General features: G+C 32.1%; 4 protein-coding genes across 4 annotated transcripts; all 4 read right to left on the bottom strand.

Moving 5' to 3' along the window:
* Positions 1–4267: 4267 nt before the first annotated feature.
* Positions 4268–7634, bottom strand: LOC107007045 (tubulin alpha-3 chain). Its single transcript, XM_015205517.2, has 4 exons — positions 7392–7634; positions 5619–5853; positions 5169–5539; positions 4268–5081 (listed from the first exon to the last, which is right to left on the bottom strand). Exons 1-4 carry the CDS (start codon positions 7482–7484, stop codon positions 4425–4427), a joined length of 1356 nt encoding a protein of 451 aa, XP_015061003.1. The 5' UTR covers positions 7485–7634; the 3' UTR covers positions 4268–4424.
* Positions 7635–7981: 347 nt separating this feature from the next.
* On the bottom strand, positions 7982–10005 carry LOC107007044 (acetyl-CoA-benzylalcohol acetyltransferase-like). Its single transcript, XM_015205516.2, has 3 exons — positions 9654–10005; positions 8779–9402; positions 7982–8605 (listed from the first exon to the last, which is right to left on the bottom strand). Exons 1-3 carry the CDS (start codon positions 9946–9948, stop codon positions 8160–8162), a joined length of 1365 nt encoding a protein of 454 aa, XP_015061002.1. The 5' UTR covers positions 9949–10005; the 3' UTR covers positions 7982–8159.
* Positions 10006–10355: 350 nt separating this feature from the next.
* Positions 10356–15228, bottom strand: LOC107006562 (phosphoenolpyruvate carboxykinase (ATP)-like). Its single transcript, XM_015205084.2, has 13 exons — positions 15205–15228; positions 14189–14436; positions 13919–14109; positions 13568–13721; positions 13175–13259; positions 12855–12955; positions 12467–12765; positions 12190–12363; positions 12031–12096; positions 11761–11939; positions 11178–11347; positions 10910–11078; positions 10356–10795 (listed from the first exon to the last, which is right to left on the bottom strand). The coding sequence occupies exons 2-13, from the start codon at positions 14419–14421 to the stop codon at positions 10652–10654; spliced, it is 1965 nt and encodes a 654-aa protein (XP_015060570.1). The 5' UTR covers positions 14422–14436; positions 15205–15228; the 3' UTR covers positions 10356–10651.
* A 2484-nt stretch (positions 15229–17712) lies between these two features.
* LOC107006719 (phosphoenolpyruvate carboxykinase (ATP)-like) lies at positions 17713–22888 on the bottom strand. The gene is made up of 13 exons (XM_015205234.2): positions 22830–22888; positions 21843–22092; positions 21477–21667; positions 21045–21198; positions 20700–20784; positions 20379–20479; positions 19992–20290; positions 19709–19882; positions 19544–19609; positions 19279–19457; positions 18510–18679; positions 18242–18410; positions 17713–18072 (listed from the first exon to the last, which is right to left on the bottom strand). Exons 2-13 carry the CDS (start codon positions 22076–22078, stop codon positions 17929–17931), a joined length of 1968 nt encoding a protein of 655 aa, XP_015060720.1. The 5' UTR covers positions 22079–22092; positions 22830–22888; the 3' UTR covers positions 17713–17928.
* Positions 22889–24514: the final 1626 nt, after the last annotated feature.

The raw sequence follows: 24514 nt of genomic DNA, 5'->3' as shown, positions 1-24514 counted from the left end.
CGTATTAGTGTCTACATCAAACATAAATATTAATTTATTTATATTCAATTTCTTTTTTTTTCCTTTTCAATCCACTACCTTTGTTACATTGAATCTTCCTATTCCTTCTACCATTTTCATCTTTTTATGTTCTACTGGAAAATAAAAAATTAGCGATCGATAGATAAAAATAAGATAAAAAGGACAAAAAAAGAGAAGAATTTTATCTCCAAACAAACAGATCTAATCCCCTTTTCAAAAATGAAAACCATCTTTAGTGGCACCATAAACAAACAATTTCATAACCATTTCCCAAAAAATAAAAATAAAAAGATGTTCATCTTCTCTCCTTTAAATAATTTCATCATTAAAGATCATCTCCACTACTAAAACAATCCTTAATTAAAAAAAAATTGATACTAAAAATAGTTATACATTTTCATCTCACAAAAATGGATAATGATTTCTATCTTGATAAAGTTAAATAATTGTTTTTTTTTCTCAAACATTGATTGGAAGTTGGAGAAAATGAGGAGGAACGGGAAAAGGGGAGGGGTAGAAAAAGAAAAACAAAAAGATATTAAATGTAATTTAAATTATTATTTTTAATATTATCATTTTAATCTATTATATATATATATATATATACTCGTTAAGCATAACGGGTTAAATTCAAGTATTTACTCAAATTCAATTATCAAGTCGCCATATAGAATCAAAAATATCAGAAGGGCTTTAATATATATCATAGTCATATATATACATATGTTATGTATATTTTAATCATAATAATAAATTAATTAATCGATCAGTATATATCGTAACTTACAACCAACGCTTTCTCAAACACCTAACTTTTTGAGATATTTTTACCTACTTGTATGAAATTTTGGGTGGTGTTACAATATTTTTAGGTCAAGTATGTTAGGCATTGATTTTTCATCGTCCTCGAATGTTCTTTATATATTTTGTATAATAAAGGGGATGCATGATTTTCTAACCAATAATTTCACTAGTTTTGTTTTTTAACTTCTATTTAATAAATAACTTTATTTTAAAAATTTATTTACATTTATCAACATGCATATTTTTTATTTAATAATTCAAATTAATCAAAGCTTCGATATCGATTTCGAATTGATAAGAAAAAAAAGTAAGTGAAGATCAATATATCCAAGTGGATGGTAGTTATTCATGTTTTTTAGGGTGGTATAAAATAATTATGTATTTATTTATATATATAAAGATAAAAATCCAAACAAAGATGGCCACCACAATTTGCTAAAATATTGCATTTGGTCCTAACCACTGAAAATGAAACGAGTGTGTCAATCAGTCATTGAGAACTCTAATTTGCACCGATCAGATATTGTGATTGAGTGATAAGTATTTTTATTTTAATTTAAAATTTTTATGTTTGAGTCTCGTATATGAAATTGTCTTTAATAGCGACCAAAAATTTCAAAAAATAAATTTTTCCAATGCAAAATCTAAATCAATCGAACTTAAAATAAATATCCGATTATAATTTGCCAAAACAAGTAAGACATGGAGAGAGTTAATAAGTTAACTAGTCATTCAAATGCTTTTAGGTCAACTTATTATTCCGTTTTCAATTTCTTATTGATAACGATATTTATGAACATATGCAGATTCATAATTTAAAATTTACGATTTTATAATTTTAATTTTTTAAATTGTCGAATTCAAAATTCATAATTCCTATATTTTTTAAGATGAATATAAATCTTAGATAAATAAAATTATTAAATTCAGTCGAATATATATTTTTGCGGTATGAGTTACGTAACCTTGTGGTACTTTCCATCTCATTATTTCAATTCTAGATGAACAATTCTTCTTTTTTTGTGAACCAAATATTCTTATTCTCATAAATTATTGAAGGGACTTTGGATACCCTTTTCATTTATTTTTAGTGTTGATATTAGATAATTATTGCATTCGATATTGTTGTTTTATATAAGCATATATTTTTCCTTATAAACTAGCTATATATGCAAAGATTTTATACCATTGGTGGGGTTAAGTCAATTTTGTACAGTACTAATTAATTCATATAATAATACAACTTTTTGAAAAATCAGTAGATTGATATAATTATAATTAAGTTTTATAACTAATATGTGTCTGATCCTCGAGCTATTTAACCCGGAAAAGTCAAAACTAACAAAAATTTAGGGGTGTATTCGATATATATAAGTCAATTTTCTTATGTTTGATTTGTTAAAGTTTACAAAAAATACTTGATTTAAAAAAATAAGTTGTTTAAAAAGAAAAAAAATGATTTTGTAATGAAGATAGAAAAAACAAGCTTTATAAGTGACATTTCATATTGGTTGTGTCTTTCCCACTGTTCATATACTTTATCTTCGCCCTCACCCCATAACGAATGGGCGGAGCCACCTTATAGTTAGGGGGTTCATCTGAACCCGTTCAACAGAAAATTATATTATACATGGTTAGAACAACTTTTCAGGTATATACAATAGATGTTGAACCCCCTTCGACTACTTCGTGTGTCTATTTCTTCAGATTTTGAATCTCTTATATAAAATTATAAAATCATGATTCTACCACTTATAGTTCATCTCAACATCTTTCAACAATAAAATTACATTAATCATACATATTGTTCATAATTTTCTCCTCTATTTTCTCAAACCCCTGCCCCTTTTTTTGAAAATTAAATGGTACTATAATAGTAGGTCACAAAAGTACAATTATTCTACCCGTTTTAATTTATTTTATATTAATTTCAACATGGTCTAGAATTTTAATATATATATATATATATATATATGTATATGTTATTTAAATTTTGTTATTTTAAATATAAAAGGAGTTATTAAATATAAGAATCATTCGAACCATTTTATTTATCGTTCTTATTAAATGGTTCAAACTACTCTCTCCCTCCACTTTAATTGTTGAATTAGAAAAATCAAAAGATAGCTTATCACCCTATCAATTGCTAATTTAAGTATAGCTATTTCCCAATTGAATTTATTATATTTAAATAATATAATAAAATTATCATTTGTATTTATTGTTTCTTAAGAAATTTATTAAGTCAATAGTAAAAAGGAATGTAGAGATTATAAAGATATAGTTAAACTCAATCACTAAAATGACAAATATTTTGAAATAAACATTAATAGTTATCATAGTACGGATAAATTAACGACTCCTATATTTTCACATACAATATTGTCAAAGATGATGTCTCTTAAAACTAAAATTATCATTCTCTTAAAGAAAAAAACAAAAGTGATTAGTACTTTCTCTTTGACCATTCACTTCTAATATAACTAATTTAAACAATAATTTGCTGTAATTATGTAATACGTCACCACTTTGTTATATTGTAACATGAGCATATTTCTATTAGTATAATATAAATATATACTATTAGGTTTAGTCAAATATCATATGAGACTGAACTAGACTTATTATATGGACTACCAAGACATTGACTCACTTTGGACTAATAATTGAGTGACACGATTCCCAAGAAAGATGGTTGTAGATAATTATAAAAATTTGGGTAAAGAAAACTTATACTGTTGTATCAAAGAAGCAGTAGTGCTTCAGTAATGCACGTTTTCTGCTTAATACCATTAGAGTTTATACTATCAAAGTATATATATACTCTAATGATATCAAAGAAGCAGTAGTGCTTCAGTGAAAATACTATTTAGTTACTCTTTGATATCATTGGAGTATACATATACTCCGATGGCATCAAAGAGAAACCTATTGCATTTAAAACTGTTCAATTATTGTTCGATATTATCTCTAGATACTTCAATGATATCAAAGATACAGAAATAACGGTTTAGTGAACAGAACAAGGGACAGTCGAGCAAATAATTTGTGTTGGGTCCACTTTGGCTAAATACATTGTCTCATGCGTGAACACTTCTTTAACTAGTCGTATATAATAGGTAGTACGTAGTACTATACACTATATAATACGAGCCTCTCTGTTCAAATATAATCACATAAATGAAAAGGAGGTTAACTCACAACCATACACAAATATATATTAATCGTGATTAATTAATTAATACTTACTTCCACCTTCAATTTTTAACTTAATCGAAGCATAGCATGTTGATGTCGAAGCATAATTAGAGTATTTTTTGATGGATTTGCCCTATTATACACAGACTCGAGAGACCTTAAGCATAATATACGCTATCATCAGACTCTATGATTGTAAAATCACTCTCATTTTCGACGCATATGTTTACAGAATTCACAGATATAAAAAGTAACAGTCAAACGAACATGTTTTGATTTTCATAACAGCACAATTCAGTTTAGAAGACAACAAGAAGTAATATTCATTGCTAGGAGTGCAACAGAAATCCATCAAATAACAAAAACCAAGACAAACACATCACACACCACAGTGTATTCAATCAGTACTCATCTCCTTCATCGCCACCATCTTCATCTTCCAATTCAGCACCAACCTCCTCGTAATCCTTTTCGAGAGCAGCAAGGTCCTCACGGGCTTCACTGAACTCACCTTCCTCCATACCCTCACCGACGTACCAGTGCACAAAAGCACGCTTGGCATACATCAGATCAAACTTGTGGTCAATGCGAGAGAAGACCTCTGCAACACTAGTTGAGTTAGAGATCATGCACACAGCTCTTTGCACCTTGGCAAGGTCGCCTCCTGGAACCACAGTAGGTGGTTGGTAGTTGATACCACACTTGAAACCAGTAGGACACCAGTCGACAAATTGGATAGTACGCTTGGTCTTGATGGTGGCCACAGCAGCGTTGACATCCTTTGGCACAACATCACCACGGAACATGAGGCAGCAGGCCATGTACTTGCCATGACGAGGGTCACACTTAACCATCATAGAAGAGGGTTCAAATGCGCTGTTTGTGATCTCTGCAACTGAGAGCTGCTCGTGGTAAGCTTTCTCAGCTGAAATGACCGGAGCATAGGAAGAAAGCATAAAATGGATTCTGGGATAGGGTACAAGATTTGTCTGGAACTCATTCACATCAACATTCAGGGCTCCATCAAACCTCAAAGAAGCCGTCAAAGAAGAAATGACCTGTGTAGTAAGCACAGAAATTACCATCTGCGGTTCAAGAAGTATGTAGTATGTAAGACAGTTCAGAATGATATGCTACTAAATTACCTGTGAAATGAGGCGGTTAAGGTTGGTGTATGTGGGGCGCTCAATGTCCAATGAGCGCTTGCAAATGTCATAAATGGCCTCATTGTCAAGAAGAATTGCAACATCAGTGTGCTCAAGCAGGGAGTGAGTTGAAAGCACACTGTTGTAAGGCTCCACAACAGATGTTGAGACCTGTGGTGAGGGATAAATTGTGAATCCAAGTTTTGATTTCTTGCCATAGTCAACTGAGAGACGCTCCAGTAAAAGTGACCCAAGACCAGAACCAGTGCCACCGCCAACAGCATTAAAAACCAGGAAACCTTGAAGGCCAGTACAGTTATCTGAAAGCTTCCTAATGCGGTCCAAACAAAGATCAACTATTTCTTTACCAACTGCGCAAAAAATACAAATATGACCATCAGCACACAATTCAGCTGAAAAAAAGAGTAAAAAGTGCAGTAATGTATATACTTGTATAATGGCCACGGGCAAAGTTGTTGGCTGCATCTTCTTTGCCACTAATGAGTTGCTCGGGGTGAAAGAGCTGTCTATATGTTCCTGTCCTGACTTCATCAATGACAGTAGGCTCAAGATCCACAAAAACAGCACGAGGAACATGCTTTCCAGCTCCAGTTTCACTGAAGAAGGTGTTATATGCATCATCACCTCCTCCAACAGTCTTGTCACTCGGCATCTGGCCATCAGGCTACGGGAGAAATAAAAAGTAAAATCTTCAACAATGCAGGATAATAACTGGGGTTCTTGAAAAACAAAATGAAAAAGGAGTGTACACAAACACCAAAGAAATATGCAAAACAGAATTCCAGTCAACATATTGGATCAATATGTTGCCTTCAGGATCAGGCTATGGAAGAAATGAAAGTCAAAATACCCCAAATGCTTGAAATGAATGCTTGTAGTACAATGGTTAACATTCCAGCACAAGAATATGTGTTCAACATCATAACATAACATACATCATATTTGGAAATGAAGTGCAATAGAGGGCCTTCAAATTTTGAAGGACACACATCCCCCTAGATCCGATAATTTTTTTTTACAGTGTAAAACCTTATGATTGAGGATCTTTTAACAACATGAAAGAGGTTGATATGACATTAGAAGAAAGATCATAAGGTGAAGGAATGAGCTATTAGTTGAAGGAGTTGTGCCAAAAACTGTTAGGGTAGCTGATAACATGGATTTTATAGGTTCAGTTCACTTTTCAACTTGAATGGTGGTGAGAATTCGTGGATTATATGGTAGAAAGCACCACATAATTTAAACAGATCTAAGCAAATATCAATTTGGTAATGCCAGATAGATTACATAATTACAGAAAGAACACATTAGCAATAAGAAACCAGACAAATACCAAAACTGCACACATCTAGCTTCCATTTGGTCATAAATTTTGATGTGAAACAGAGGACAATAAAAAGGCACAAAAGGAAGAGGGAGAACGTGAGGTAAGACCAAGGGCGTCAACCATCTGTGTTGGGAAATAGTACATTTCCTTTACACATAAATTTGACACTTGTCGGGAGAAAGCAAACCACTTCAAGCCTATAAATATGCTTCCATTTTACTCAGCAAAATACATCCTTACAATACTTGCTTTGTCGTCTCTCTCACTCTCCTCATGTCCCCTCTTCCTTTTATGCCTTTCTGATTTAAATATCTTCTTTTGTTGGCTTTTATTTCCCCATAAAAAAAAGAAAAACTTGCTAGTATTAGTATTAATTAAGTTTTGTTCCATTTAGAATAGTACACAACTCGAGTATTATCTATGAATATTCAAAATATTATAGCCATATTTATCTAATTTTAGTACAATTATTTTGCTTAATAACTAAATATGTTATTATTGTGATCATTCCATTGTTTCCAAACAGTTGAAACTTGAAAAAATACAATGAGTTTTTAATGTTGTGTTTAGACATGTATTTTAATTGTAAATATTTGAAATCAAATACTCAAAACCTGCTCAAATTTCATGGCCAAACAATTTTTTGAAGAGAAGTCTTCAAAATCTATAATAGACAAGCTTCTGGATTCAAATAGATCTATAAGTTAAAACAACACACTTTCTATACAGAATCAACTAGATCTACACAAAACATACAAATTCAAATAATTCAAACTAACAAATTCAAACAGATCTATAACATATACAACAAAATCAAGTTTCTTAACAGCAATGAACTCATATGAACCAGAAAAAAAAGTTGAAAAATCATATACCTGAATGCCATGTTCAAGGCAATAAAGCTCCCAGCATGCATTTCCGACCTGAATTCCGGCCTGTCCGATGTGGATTGAAATGCATTCTCTCATTTTTGCAGTTTTTTTCCGATGAAATTCAAAGTCAAAGTCAGATCTAGAAGAACGAATGAAATATGGAAATGGCGTTTATGAAGACGCCTTCCAGAAAATTTCAGATCTAGGTATTTGGATAAACTGAGAGCAGTTTATATATGAATAGCAGAATTGGGTCTCGATAAAATAGAAAAAAAAACTGAAGTGAGATAAACCATGGTTAGTTAACCGTGGTTTATCATTTGAAATAGAAAAAAGTTGAACAAATAATGTGTGTTCTACGTGTATATCTTAAAGAACACGTTTATGTATTAAATGTAGAAAAAAATTGAGGGATTATAATTAACGTGACATTATTATTGGACCATATACAATGCTTTGTAATAGTAATTTGTCATTTGTTACGTTTTGATAGACGTTTGATCATGAATTATTTTTAATCAGAGTTACAATTATGTTTGGCCATACATTTTATTTAAAAGATATTTAGAATTTGAATTAAATAACAAGACTAATGAAATAAAAAAAAGTCAATTAAACCGCAAGAAGATTGAAACACATGAAAACAAATCAAAAGAAAGTAGAAATTTAACGTTCACAAAAGATAGAATACGCTTGATTCACGAGGATCAACATAGTAAAACTCAATAAGTCCATTCTTCCATCAAGGGACATGAATCTCCAATTTGCTTACTACTTTGGCACATAACTGAACTCCACAATATCAACATCCTTTTCCAACTTCATCATATCATCTTCATTCAAGCAAACTCTAGCTTCAATCCCATTTTTTGAGTCCATCAAGAAGAACATTTGAAATGGCACATTTACTCTGCTCACCCAAATTGGTTTAGCCCATCCAAAATCAGACTCATTTAGTGGAAATTTACACAAACTTGAAGTTGGATAAAGGTCAATTTCATCATCATTATACCCTTCTCTTATTTGATTCAATGACTCAATTAATATTGAGAAAATCTCTTCACTTGAAGCATTTGCAATCTCTGATAGAATTTTGTTCTTTGCATTCCTAATCAAGGTTACAATTTCATATAATTCTGGATCTTGATTACTATGAGATGACACATATTTGATTGGAATGTCAAGGTAGAAGTTCCCAAAAAAGTTTTGATCTTCCCCTGCACTCAAAATGGGAGTAGCCATTTAGGTTGATAAAACGAACAACGAACACTTCAGGAATCCAATGTTTGCATCAGACACCGAATAGAAAGTAAGCTGTTTTTTCACGACAAACTAAAAAGAAAAGTGTATCACGTAAATTGTAACAGAAGGAATGGCATGTTTTGCGTACCGACTACTCTTGGAGATCCTCTTCCTCTTAAATTTATGGCAAATTGTAGCATGGATGGCCTATTGTGACCATGTCTCAACCTCACCACACGCATAAGGCTTCTCCAAATAAGTGCAGTCACAACTTCAACTCTTGATGAATAACTCATAAACTTGTTCACATTTTCCTTCAACTTAGATATTGCAATTTCATCAAACATGAAAATTCTTGTAGCAATTTTCATTTCATATCCTCTAGGCCTACCTTTTTTAATCATCTCGAAAATATTATCCCTAGGTGGAAATACATCCACTAAATCCGAACGAAATTGTAAATTTCTCTCATTCCCTTTCTCCATTCGACTAACTTTAGCCCACTCATCGGTAATCGCGCAGCCAGAGAATCCATCACCTGTTGTGTGGACAATTTGCACGGCTAGCGCCAGGCCACCATGTTCGAACATGGTGGCCTGAATTGCCATCATTGGTCTATTTGGCAATTCAGCTAGCCTAATTCTTATAGGTGGTACAAAGATTTTAACAAGGTCACTGTCTTTGTATGCTTTGTCTAGAAATTCATTCAATTGACAATTCACCTTTGCTTCCAAGTAAATAACCCCTTGGTCATGACATTCAATGGAAGTACCTATAGACATTCACCACAACAAAAACAACTTTTAGCAGCAATAAATATACACATTAATAAAGAGTGTTAGAGTCTTTACCGACATTAGCTAAGTGTCATTAGATGCAATGTCGCTAAAGGCTTTAGAAACATATACAAAGAGTGTTAATTGCTGTTAAATATACATATTTAGCTGCAACTAAGTTATTGCCGTTTAATTGCTGCTAAAGATCATTTTTCATGTAGTGATTTGAAATTTAATGTTACGTTACCATCTCCAGACAACCTTCCAGCGAGTGGATAGAACTTGGTTAGAACTTCAGACAGTGAGTTTTGTAGTTGTTTATGAACTTCTTCGACGTGTTGTAGGTGGGAGTTTTCTGGTGGTACTGGAGGGTAGAAGTAAAGAAGGGGTACAGCAAAATTAGGTGCAATTTGATCAAAAAATGATAACTTGTAGGAATTGAGATGATTTGGAGTTGGTAACGATGGTTTTATAAGTTTTTCATTCAAGATTTCAATTTGAATACAAGTACCATTCAAATTTTGAGTTGTAATCTGGCTCATAGTGTATGTTTGTTTAATTTGGCTTAATTTTTAGCTTGAAACACTTGGAATTTATCTAAAATTTTGAAGTTCTTTATATTATTTTAGTTTACTATAAAGTCAAACTTTCAACTCCCAGGGAAGTATAAAACATTTTTGTTAGTCAACACTTCCAACCCCCAGGGGAGTACGAACTCTCATGTGATTTTGTCACTCCAATTTTCAAAAAAGAATGACCGAGTTTGAAATACATGTATGAAATTATCTAATATTATTCGATCTTTACTCGTTACTTTAATCTGACACTAATATAAAAATATGTCTTTAAGTTGACCTACAGTAACGTATATAAGTGTAACTCTACTCGTACTCCAAGGAATTAACAAGCTATAAATCAACCACCAAATTGCTCAACCACCAATCAACTCTCAAAGAGAAAAACTACAATGTATTTATTTCCCAGTAACAAACTTCATACAGGGTTCATACTTTTTTTTTAAAAATGTAAATCTTATTTTTCAAAAGAAAATATGAAATTGATAATAAAATTTTATTTGGAAAATAAGATTCCTTTGACCCTACGAACTGACTAAGTACCTAACATGCTATAAGCTCTTAAATACCGTCAGACTTTTATGTAACAATCATTCTCCATAACGATATATCATTGTAATGACTGTCTTTCTGGAACCGACTCTATAGCACCTAAACTAGTTCTTCAATCTCAAAAATTCGGACCTGCAGCCAATATCTCGTCGGTCAGGTTGCTATCAGTTCCAATCTTGTGATTTGTGAACACTTCAAAGTTCTTCCTAAACAATCCTCCCAGCTTCAATAGTGTTTCCTTGTAGGAATTCTTGTTTGGCCACTGAAATTTAGCAAGTAATTAAAGAGTTAACGTACTATAACATGTTAAAATGTACTTACGAATAAATATATTTACACTGTCAGTGTATATAAACAGAATTACATATTAACTTACAGTGTTCACTGGATCAAGAATCTCTGAAGGAACTCCCTTAATTTCATTTGGGATTTCCAGTCCAAACACTTCAGTTTTCGTGTAATTTGCATTCAGAAGTTCTCCTGAGTGGATCGCGTCAATTATTTTCCTAGTATGTGCTAACTTAATACGGCTACCTGATCCATAGCTGTTTGTAATCAAGAAAGTTAATTAGCTAAAATATTTCTACTTTTTTGCATAACTATGGATTTAAATATATGTTGTGTTTAGTGCTTATAAATTGTACCTTCCACCTGACCATCCGGTGTTGACGAGCCATCCAGTAGCGCCTTGTTTCTGCATTTTCTCAGCTAACATTGCTGCATATTTTGTTGGATGAAACATTATAAATGCTGCACCAAAACATGCTGAAAATGTTGCTGTTGGCTCTTTAATACCATCCTCTGTTCCTGCCACCTGTTTGAATTATCGAAGCATTAATTTTATCTTCTTACTTCCCCTGACCCCAAATATAAGTCGTTTTATGAACCAAAAAGCATTTATCACTTTTTCTTTTTCATGTTCGTCCTTATACTCCTATTATTGAAGTGTTAATTAGGTGAGATAATGTTTAAGGGAAAAAGGAAGCTATGAAGCAACAGTAAAGTTGTCTCAAAGTGACCTATATGTCATAGTTTTGACTCGTGGAATAAGCCAGATGCTTGCATCAGAGTAGACTGTCTACATCAAACCCTTGAGGCTCGGACCTTCCCTGGACCCTGTGTGAATGCGGGGTGCCTCGTACACTAGGCTACATTTGTTTAAGAGAGAAGTAACGGACCAGACCCTATATCTAATTTTTGAAGCACTTGATTATGGAAGATATGTACCAGAGCTGTGTAGCCACTAATGAAGTGGTACATTGTCTGTGCCAAGTTCAATTTGCTGACTGGCGGAAGCACACCGAAAGCATCACAAGCAAGAAGGATGACATTTTTGGGATGAGGACCAACACATGGTATTTTAGCATTTGGGATGTATTCAATTGGATATGCTGCCCTGGTATTCTCTGCAGCCAAACCAAATCGATGGCATTAGTTGACACCAACATTTTGTACAATTTTTTGTACGATTCGATGTATTTTTAGCTATATATGTACCTGTTACAGATTTATCTGAGTAGTCCACCTCACGAATGTGTTCTTCAAAAACCACATTTTCCAACACTGCAAAAAACATTGGAACATACCAAAACTAGTTAACACTCCCTACAACAACTATGCTTCAATTCCATATAAGTTTGGGTATCAGAAAAATACCAGTGCCAAACTTGATGGCATTCCAGATATCAGGCTCTTTCTCCCTCGACAAATCAATGCATTTAGCATAACAACCACCCTCAATGTTCGAAACACCGTGATCACTCCAGCAATGTTCATCATCTCCAATTAGGTACCTATTATGATCTGTAGACAATGTAGTCTTGCCGGTTCCTAAAATAAACACGTGCACAAGGAGAAACATCAGTAACAAAATTAGATATTAAAACAAGAAACACTCCATCTTTATACTAACATAGATAAGTTAAAGCTATACCTGATAATCCAAAGAAGAGCGCTACATCTCCATCTTTTCCCATATTGCAGCCGGAGTGTAAAGAGAGGATTTGGCGTTTAGGCATTAGATAATGCATTAAACTAAAGAGACCTTTTTTCATTTCCCCTGCATACTGTGTGCCAAGGATGACCATTTCTTTCCTAGCAAGATTAATGTCAATGCTAGTTGAAGAAGTCATATAGTGAGTGTAACGATTACACGGGAATTTCCCAGCATTGTATATAGTGAAATCTGGAGTACCAAAATTCTCTAGCTCTTCGGGAGTAGGTCGGATACACCTGTGACAACCACACAATTATTTGTTTCATTCTCTGTCAGTATATATAAGTTAAATCTCAGTTTATAGTCGTGAGGATCGGGTGCTTACATGTTGTGCATGAACAAGGAGTGATAGGCTCTGGCAGATACAATTCGAACTTTGAGTTTATTCATTGGATCCCAATTGAGAAACTGATCGTTAACGTAAACCTGGAATATTTATATAAAATTTTTTAACTTATTAACAATAGTAAGTTGCAAAAATTAATCTAGTATACAACCATGACATGTTGCTCAATCTTTCTGAAAATATTGTCACACCCATGCCGTATCCTAGAAAAATATACTGCTTTTGGAGGATACGACATGCATCTTACAACATTTTAAAAGAATGTGAGCAACAGAGAAATCATGTAAAATATATAGTACCTTCTCCAATGAGCAAAGATAATCAACGGCTCTTTCTCTGTTGATTAAGAAAGTTTTTTCGTCCATCTCGATATTGGGTGATCCCCTTTAAAAAATTATAACACAAGATGAAGTTAGAAAATCCATATTACTTATAAAATAAACTATAGAAATAAAACAATCCTAGTGGGAAATAAGTCACGAATCTTTAATAAGAGGTTTCAAATTCAAAAAAGAGCGGAGCGTCTAGAATTTGAAGTTTACGAATTCAGAACCGCCTTTGTACATATTAAGTGGATTGTAATATAAATACACTTTGTTTAATATTAAGTGGTAACTCCACCTTTGGGGAGCGCCTACCTAATTTGTTATAAATTTTGAATATCCTTGCGATAAAATGAAAGATGAACTTACTTTCCCCACCAAAGTTCCTCTGATGTAGTTTCATCCTTAACAACACGCTTGTCCCTTGGAGAGCGCCCTGTTTTGGCACCAGAAAGTGTGGCCAAAGCACCACTTGAAGTGATGAATGAGCCTTTCTCATTCTGGATTGCTTGCTCATACAACTCTACAAAAAGAAGATGGTTAAATACACATAGAATGCCACGTACGACACAAAATTGTCATGTCAGACACCACAATGTCAGTTGATGTCAAGTTAAATGACACAATTATGTATTATGCCTAAAGTAAATATAAGTACATCTTTAACTTTTACACGAGAAAATTCTAACAATTACAAAGGGGAATTAATCAAACAATTACCAGCCGGAGAGAGATTATAGAGGATGTGAGTAAACTTGAGAGCACTATCAGTAATATTGCTAAATTGTGGAGTGTGTTGATGTTGATGTTGATGAGAGGCATGGACCACTTTGGGCGTCTCCGCCTGTTTAGCAGGGTCTCCTTTAACTACCTTTGGTCCTGTCTCCCTTGTCAATGATGCCAATGATGCACTGTTGAAAACGAACAGAGTTACACATCTCATTTAACAAATTGTTTTCAATAAATCATCGACTCAAAAAAAAATATTACCTGATGGATTCAAGTTGTTGCTTATTTTTGTCAGCTTCAGATCCAAAGATAGTCTGTTGAATGCCTGTCATTGGAGTGTTTGGTCCTGATTTCTTCATTTGTAATGAATGCAATTCCTCCAATGTCTGAGCTTTCACTGGCACTGCACTGTCATCATGACATATCTCTTCTTTCAACTTTTGTGTCTCTATCTTTGCTAGACCATTGCTCAACGCCCCATTGTTCAATCCCATTTCTTTCGTAATTTCCTGCACATTCATTAGAGCATCCTTTAAAAAGAATATTTTTTTAAAGTCGATTCAGTAGCGGAGATATACACGTAATGACACAATATAAACATGCAAGGTAAAATGTTTTATGTATATATATATATTTATAAGTTGTTGAATTCGCTTTAACATAATTTTTTGAGAAGCCTCTAGTCAAGTATAGTGGTGAAATGTCATACAAAAAATCGTTTTAGGTCACATGTTTGAATTTCAAATGTGTCATTTATTTGTAAGATTTTCTGACTTCGCCACTAGATCAACTATGACGATCAATTGTTATTGAGAGTTGGCAATATATCTTATGGGGTATTAGAGTCTTAAAAAGTATTGTACCATTTTGTTTTTGTGTTTTAGTATGACAAGCCACAAAGTTTGAGATAGTATTTTTTTTTTTTGAAAAAATAATGTGCCAAAATATCACTCTTGTGATGTTAAATGCATCATTTAAAATGTTGAATTTAAAAGGGTTACTAAATATAAAAAATGACATTTTCTTTTAAACATATTTGAGAAAAAAAGTTTAAAACATAAAATCGAAATGGAATTATATAAAACTACAAAAAGAGAGATATATCTAAGATTTTTATAAAATTTATGTTATTGCATGTATGCATATATGGAAGAACTCATGAATAGTTGAAATCTGCCCCCAAAGAAGAGGATTTTATTTCAAATAGAAGCAGAAGTGATGTGAATTATGCAAGAATCGAAATTGATTTACTATATAAAATTGTAGAAGAAACTAACCAAGATCAATCAAAACCGTTAAACTACTTTAATAAAATAATGTGTTATAGTTAGCAATAGACATTAATTTATATAGACATTACTAAATCTTGATCTAAGTAATCACAGTTATAAATGGCTAAAAAAAGGGACTACTAGGCAAGATAATGTTTATTAAACCTCAAAAATCGTAAAATGAATGGATATTGATTAATTAAGCCAACAAAAAGATTAAAACACATGAAAATAAAGTAGAAATTTCATAACATAAAAAAACAAAAACAAAAGGTAATTCAATAATAAAGTATGCTCGGTTCACGAGTTTCTGTAATGCGTCAAAGCCCAATAGTCATTTTCCCATTACCCAAGTCATTCAAGGAACATGACCCTCCAATCCCTTCACTACTTTGGCACATAACTAAACTTCAAAATATCAACCTCCTTTTCCAACTTCATCATATCATCTTCATTCATCATGAAGAACATTTGAAGTGGAACATTTACTTTACAAACCCAAATTTGTCTAGCGCTAGCACTCAAAAATAGAGTATCAGTTTAAGTAGGTAAAGAGAACAATAAATAATTAAGACATGAAATTTGCGAAAAAAAGTAATAGACGGAAACACTTACTTTTATTTCACATTTTCCTTCAACTTAGATATCGCAGTTTCATCAAACATGAAAATCATACTAGCAAAATTTTCATCTCATATCTTCTAGGCCTACTTTTTAATAATCTCGAAAATATTATCCTTGAAAATAAATGACATGAATGAGTCTTTCTTTAACAACAACTAATGATATGATAATCCAAACTTTAATATGATATGATAATCCAAACTTTTATCAGAGGACATAAATGAGTTTTTTCTGAAAATTTGATCACATATTTGAGTCTTTTCCCAAATAAAATTTAATATATTCATACATGTTGCAGAATCTTGATTTTAACAATTTTCTTCTTCTTTTTTTTTTTTTTAAAAAGCATTTTTGATATAAAATTAGTAAAATTTCAAAATTGATTGCCAAAATAATTAAATAAGAAATATGAAGTTTTTGAAAAAAAATGAAAACAAATTCTATCCACTATTACACGTTGCTAAAGAAAAATTAAAGGATTTAAAATTTTCAAAACAGTTTTAAAAAATAGGGTGCGTGATTCCTTTTTTTTTTTTTTTTGAGAGAGAAGCTATTACATTTTTATTTTGTAATTCTTTTATTCTTTCTTATTCTAGTTAATTAATATATTGCTTTGTTTAACCTTTTTCATATTGTATGATATGTATATTTTATGCTTTTTCATGTTAGTTGGATTGATGTTACAAATGCTTTTACTTTTTATACATGAGATAGGCTTATACAAATTTTAAACGATAGTAGAGGTCAAACATGCAATGCGGTTTTTAGGACTAGCGTAGCAATAAACAGATGCAGAGTATATTGTACAAGCTATTAAATGATCATGTGATTCGTTCTTGAATTTTTTGGAGATTTAATTATATTCCGTTTGAGAAATAAATGATAAAAGAAGTTTTGTTATATATATATATATATATATATATATATATATATATATTTTATCCGCGCAATATACTAGTTTGGAATATTATTAACAGTGGACCCAAGAGAAACATATGGGTGTCCTTATGTTGTTGTACAAGCTAGAGGAAACATCCTTGTGACCAAGATTTGAATCTAGTTGAAGTCCTTAATTTATCACTGTTTTTATTTTAAGTAACTGAAAAGATAACAATGGTGCACTCGAAGTCTTTAATCTTGGGTTCGCCTATGATAAGATGTAATATAAGAGTCCGTTTGGATTGACTTAAAAAAAATAACTTTTAAAAAGTACCTTTGAAAGTGCTGAAACTTATTTTTAGAATAAGTAGTTTTGTGTTTGGATAAAAGTGCTGCAGTTGAAGAAAAGTTGTTGATGTGTTTGGCAAATAAGTGCTGGTAAACATTTTTTTTTATCAAAATATCTAAAATACCCTTTAAATTGTAAACATGATAAGAAGTTGATTAACTTAAGGTTTTTATCCTTAAAAAGCACTAAAACAAAATTACTTTATATTTTACATCCATAAGTAATAATATTTCCTATCATTCACATATTTCTTTATCACCATAAATTATTATTATTATTATTATTATTATTATTATTATTATTATAATTATTATAATAATAATAATAATAAAAGAATTAAGGGCAAAAATGTAATATACTTGGTCAACATAAAATGACTTTTAAGTTGAAAAAAAAAACATCCTCACCTAGCTTTTAGCTTTTGACTTAAAATAATTCATTTTTAATTTAAAATAAGTCACTTTGATAATTGTTTACACTCTAATAAGTAAAAAACTGACTTTTAAGTCTGTTTGACCAGCTTTTAAGCCCATCCAAATAGGCTCTTAAGTGTAGCTCCACTTGTACCAGTCAACTCTCAAGTGAAACTACCATACATTGCCTAATGAGAAACTTTGTTCTTCAAAATTTACTAAATATGTAAATTTCATTCAAAAAAAATATAAATATGAAATCGATAGTTAAATTTATTAGAAAATAAGATCCCTTGACCTGACTAGGTACATAACATGCTATAAACTCTTAATTATTGTAAGACTTTTATGTAACAGTCATTCTCCATGACAACACTTCATTGTAATGACCGTCTTTTCTGGAATAGACTTCTCACAGTCTTTATGAAAGCATTTTGCTATAGCAATTAAACTAGTTCTTCAATCTCAAAAATTGGGACCAGCAGCCAATATCTCGTCAGTCAAATTGCTATCAGTTCCAATCTTGTGGTTTGTGAACACTTCAAAGTTCTTTCTAAACAACCCTCCTAGCTTCAATAGAGTTTCCTTATAGGCATCCTTGTTTGGCCACTGGAACAAAAATATTTCAAGAATTTAGCAATTAGTTAAAGAGTTAACTAACTTCAATTTACTGAACAAGCGTATGACATGTGACGTGCTATAACATGTTAAAATGTACGTACAAATAGATATATTTACACTGTCAGTCTATATAAACAGAGTTACATGTTAAACTTACAGTGTTCACTGGATCAAGAATCTCTGAAGGAACTCCCTTAAGTTCATTTGGGATTTCCAGCCCGAAAACTTCAGTTTTCGTGTAATTTGCATTCAAAAGTTCTCCTGAGTGGATCGCGTCAATGATTTTCCTAGTGTGTGCTAACTTAATACGGCTACCTGATCCATAGCTGTTTGTAATCAAGAAAGTTAATTAGCTAAATATTTCTAAATTTTTGCATAACTATGAAATTTAAATATATGTTGTGTTTAGTGCTTATAAATTGTACCTTCCACCTGACCATCCGGTGTTGACGAGCCATCCAGTAGCGCCTTGTTTCTGCATTTTCTCAGCTAACATTGCTGCATATTTTGTTGGATGAAACATTATAAACGCTGCACCAAAACATGCTGAAAATGTTGCTGTTGGCTCTTTAATACCATCCTCTGTTCCTGCCACCTGTTTGAATTATCGAAGCACTAATCTTAACATCTTACTTCTTCCAACCCCAAATATTAGTCGTTTTATGAACAGAAAAGCATTTATCTATCTTTTTTTCAAGTTCACCATTACTACTCTTGCTATTGAAGTGTTAATTAGGTGCGATAATGTATAAGGTAAAAAGGAAGCTATGAAGCAACAGTAAAGTTGTCTCAGCTAAACTCACTACAATGAAAATAACTTTCAGCTGTAATATATATTAACATTAATAAAGAGTGCTAAAGTCTTTATCGGTATTAGCTACGTGTCATTAAAATCAATGTCGCTAAAGGTTTTCGGGACATATACAATAAATATTAATTGCTACTACAAATACATATTTAGCGCCAATTAAGAATTAATTTCCTCTAATGATCATTTTTTATATAGTGACTATAGGTCATAGGTCTTGCATCAGAGTAGACTGTCTACATCACGCCCTTGGGGCTCAGAGTTTCCCCGGACCCTATGTGAATGTGGGATGCTTCATACACTGGCCTATGATTTGTTTAAGAGAGAAGTAACGGACCAGACCCTATATGTCATTTTTGAAGCACCAGATTTCGAAAGATGTGTACCAAAGCTGTGTAGCCACTAATAAAATGGTACATTGTTTGTGCCAAGTTTAATTTGCTGACTGGAGGAAGCACGCCGAAAGCATCACAAGCAAGAAGGATGACATTTTTCGGATGAGGACCAACACATGGTATTTTAGCATTTGGGATGTATTCGATTGGATATGCTGCCCTGGTATTCTCTGCAGTCGAACCGAACAAATGACATTAGCTGACAACCAACATTTTCAATAATTTTTCGTACAATTCAATGTAGCTACATATTTACCTGTTACAGACTTATCCGTGTAGTCTACCTCTCGAATGTGTTCTTCAAAAACTACATTTTCCAACACTGCATGAAACATTGAAACAAATTACAACTAGTTAACACACGTTTGCAACAACAACAAGTATGCTTCAGTTCTAAACAAGTTGGCGATCAGAAAAATACCAGTGCCAAACTTGATGGCATTCCAGATATCAGGCTCTTTCTCCCTCGACAAATCAATGCATTTAGCATAACAACCACCCTCAATGTTTGAAACACCGTGATCACTCCAGCAATGTTCATCATCTCCAATTAGGTACCTATTATGATCTGTAGACAATGTAGTCTTGCCGGTTCCTAAAATAAACACGTCCGCAAGGAGAAACATCAGTAAAAAAATTAGATATTAAAACAAAAAAATATACTCCATTTTTATAATGTTAGTGTATATAAGTTAAATCTTTACCTGATAATCCGAAGAAGAGGGCTACATCTCCGTCTTTTCCCATATTGCAACCGGAGTGTAAAGAGAGGATTTGGCGTTTAGGCATTAGATAATGCATCAAACTAAAGAGACCTTTTTTCATTTCCCCTGCATACTGTGTGCCAAGGATGACCATTTCTTTCCTAGCAAGATTAATGTCAATGCTAGTCGAAGAAGTCATATAGTGAGTGTAACGATTACACGGGAATTTCCCAGCATTGTATATCGTGAAATCCGGAGTACCAAAATTCTCTAGCTCTTCGGGAGTAGGTCGGATACACCTATGACAACCACACCGTTATTTGTTTCATTCTCTGGCAGTATATATAAGTTAAATCCAGTTTATAGTCGTGATGATCAGGTGCTTACATGTTGTGCATGAACAAGGAGTGATAGGCTCTGGCAGATACAATTCGAACTTTGAGTTTATTCATTGGATCCCAGTTGAGAAACTGATCGTTAACGTAAACCTGAAATATTTATATAAAAGTTCATTAACTTATTGACAGTAGTAAGTTGCAAAAATTAATCTAGTATACAACCATGTCATGTTACTCAAACTTTCTGAAAAGGTTGTCATACCCATGTCGGATCCTCGAAAAATTTACTGCTTTTAGAGGATAGAACATGTAACTGACGACATTTTAAAAGAATTCGAGCAACATAGCAATCTTGTAAAATATGTTGTACCTTCTCCAATGAGCAAAGATAATCAACTGCTCTTTCTCTGTTTATTAAGAAAGTCTTTTCATCCATCTCAATATTTGGTGATCCCCTTTAAAAAATTATAACACAAGATGAAGTTAGAAGATCCCTAGTACTCATAAAATAAATTGTAGATTTAAAACAATCCTATAATTCAGACAAGAGGGGAGCGTCTAGAGTTTAAAGTTTATGAATTCAGAACTGCCTTTTTATAAATACACTTTGTTTATTATTAAGTGGTAACTCTGCCTTTGGGGTTCGCTTACCTAATTTGTTAGTCAGCACAATAAATTTTGAATATCCATGCGATAAAATGAAAGATGAACTTACTTTCCCCACCAAAGTTCCTCTGATGTGGTTTCATCCTTAACAACACGCTTGTCCCTTGGAGAGCGCCCCGTTTTGGCACCAGAAAGTGTGGCCAAAGCACCACTTGAAGTGATGAATGAGCCTTTCTCATTCTGGATTGCTTGCTCATACAACTCTACAAAAAGAAGATGGTCAAATATGCATAGGATACTATGTAGGACCACAAAATTGCCAAGTCAGACTATACATAAGACGAATATGTTTATTTTTCAATTTCACACCAGTTTGAGTGTTTACTTGTGTACGTCCAAAAAGTTAGAGGACATAAATGTTGGTTGATATCAAGTTAAATGACACAATTATGTATTATGCCTAAAGTAAATATAAGTACATTTTTAACTTTTAAACGAGAAAATTCTAATAATTACAAAGGGGAATTAATTAAACAATTACCAGCCGGAGAGAGATTATAGAGGATGTGAGTAAACTTGAGAGCACTATCAGTAATATTGCTAAATTGTGGAGTGTGTTGATGTTGATGTTGATGAGAGGCATGGACCACTCTGGGCGTCTCCGGCTGTTTAGCAGGGTCTCCTTTGACTAACTTTGGCCCTGTCTCCCTTGTCAATGATGCCAATGATGCACTGTTCAAAACGCACAAGTTACACATTCGACCAATCAACTAAAATAGTCAAATAGATAACGTAACATACTAAGTTTAATACTCCTACTAATAACATATTCAGTAAAGTCTTATAAGCAGGGCTGAGTTAAAAACAGATTGTTTCCAATAAATCATCGACTCAAAAAAAAAATCACCTGATGGATTCAAGCTGTTGCTTATTTTTGTCAGCTTCAGATCCAAAGACAGTCTGTTGAATGCCCGTCATTGGAGTGTTAGGTCCTGATTTCTTCACTTGTAACGAATGCAATTCCTCCAATGTCTGAGCTTTCACTGGCACTGCACTGTCATCATGACATATCTCTTCTTTCAACTTTTGCGTCTCTATCTTTTCTAGCCCATTGTTCATTGCCATCCCATTGTTCAATCCCATTTTTTCGTAATTTCCTGCACATTCATTAAAGCATTCTTTAATCACTTTTTTTTTAAGTCCATTCAGTAACTGAGATGTATAATGACTCATTGTAAACAAGGTTCGCTAGCTGAACATAATTTGGAGAGGCTTGTAGTCAAGTATAGTGGTGAAATGTCGTATAAAAGAATTTTCTAGGAAACATGTTTGAATTTCAGATGTGACATTTATAAGTTTTTTCTGGCTTCATTACTAGACCAACTATAACGGTCGATTGTTGATGAGAGTTGACAGTATATTCTCAAAATTATCATACCATTTTATTTTTGTGTTTTAGTATGACAAGCCACAATGTCTAAGAAAAAAACATTCATAATGTATCAAAATATCACTTTTGTGATGTTAAATGCATAATATAAAATGTTTAATTTAAAGAGTTACTAAACATAAGAAGTGATGTTCTCTGTTTAACAAATTTGAGAAAAAAGTTTAAAACATAAAATTGAGATGGATAGAGTACAAAAAACCTCCAAATTGTAGGCAGCAATTAATCAAAACTTCTCATTTAAAACTACCAAAAGAGAGATGCATAGATTTATATACAATTTATGGTATTGCATGTATGCATACAAATATGGAAGAAGAATTCATGATTGTTGAAATCTACAGGAAAAAAGAGAATTTTACGTTCCAAATATAAGCCAAAATGATGTGACTTATTCAAAATCGTAATTGATTTACTGTAAGAAAAAAATTGTAGAAGAAAACTAACCAAGATCAATGAGGACTGATAAACTACTTTGATAAAAATAATGTGTTATAGTTTGGCAGTAGAGGATTAATTTATATAGTCATTACTAAATCTTGGTCTAAGTAATGATAGTTATAAGTGGCTAAAAAAAGGGACTACTAGGTAAGATAATATTTATTAAACTCAAAAATAGTTAAATGAATGGATATAATTAATAAGATTAAAACACATGAAAATAAAATGGAGATTTCATAAGATAAAAAATAACAAAAGTTACTCTGATAATAAAGTATGCTCGATTCACAACGTTTTATCACCGCAGAGAGCCAAAGGTCAATAGTCATTTCACCATTACTCAAGTCATTCAAGGACATAACCCTCCAATCTCACTACTACTTTGGCACATAACTAAACTATACAATATCAACATCCTTTTCCAACTTCTCGGCGGATCAAACTAATTAGTGGCCTAAAGCCAAAAATAAATTGGAAACCTAAATTATAATTATTTTTTTATATCTGAGATTCAAGTTCTTTTTTTCTTGATAATTTTTTTTATGGTCTTAAACTATATATATATATATATATATCATATTTTTAAATTTTGTGGTCTTCAACATATCACATGTAAGTTAAATTTTAAACTGATCCTCAAAAAATATTCTTTAATGTTTCGAAACAAACTAAAAGAGACAAATAAATTTAAATATATTATATTTCGTTTGGTTAAAAAAGGCTTCTAAAGATTTTATTATTACTAAAAAGTTAGGTCAGTCAATTTGAAGGGGCTAAGATGTAAGCTCATTTTTAAAGTCATTGAACCAACCCTGCATCATGTCCTCTCCATTCAAGCCAACTCTAGATTTAATTCCATTTTTTGAGTCCATCAAGAAGAACATTTGAAATGGCACATTTACTCAGCTCACCCAATGTGGTTTAGCCCATCCAAAATCAGACTCATTTAGTGGAAATCTACACAAACTTGAAGTTGGATAAAGGTCAATTTCATCATCATTATACCCTTCTCTTATTTGATTCAATCACTCAATTAATGTTGAGAAAATCTCTAGTTTTGAGTATAAATGGTATATATGTTCTAATTTTTGAACAATAGGGGCATCAATATTTCAAAAGTATAATGGAGGGTATTTACATGTCATTTACGATAGTTAGGGGTATATATATGTCCTTTTTTCCTTTTAAAAAATATGGGTGAATTTTTTAAACATTACAAATAATTTTAGAATTTTACTTTTTATAAAAAAGAAATTAATGATATAGCCGAAATTTGAGATGATTTTGTGAAAAACTGAAGATATTGAAAATTTGAGAGTTGTTTATGTTCTTCATGTGTTTTCGGTGTTCTTAAGGAAGAAGAAGCAAAAAGAGTGCATTTGATCCAAAAACTCCAATTGAAAAGTGTTAAACTTGTTTAGGGGTGTAAGAAATGATTTTGCAAAATTGGAGTTAAAAAAGAAGGCATAGATGAACCTTTTCTTTAACAACAATAAATGAACCAAATTTTTAATGAATGACATAAATGAGTCCTTTCTAAAAATTAGATGATATATTTGAGCCTTTTTCCAAAACAAAATTTAATATGTTCATAGATGTGCTGAGTCTTGGTTTAAACATTTTTTTAAAAAAAAAAAGGCAAAAAAACAAAAGAAAAACATTTATAAGATACAAATTACTAAAATTTTAAA

Source organism: Solanum pennellii, chromosome 12 (genome assembly GCF_001406875.1).
Source record: "Solanum pennellii chromosome 12, SPENNV200".
In the NCBI taxonomy this organism is placed as follows: domain Eukaryota; kingdom Viridiplantae; phylum Streptophyta; class Magnoliopsida; order Solanales; family Solanaceae; genus Solanum; species Solanum pennellii.
This window is presented reverse-complemented; position numbering and strand designations above follow the sequence as displayed.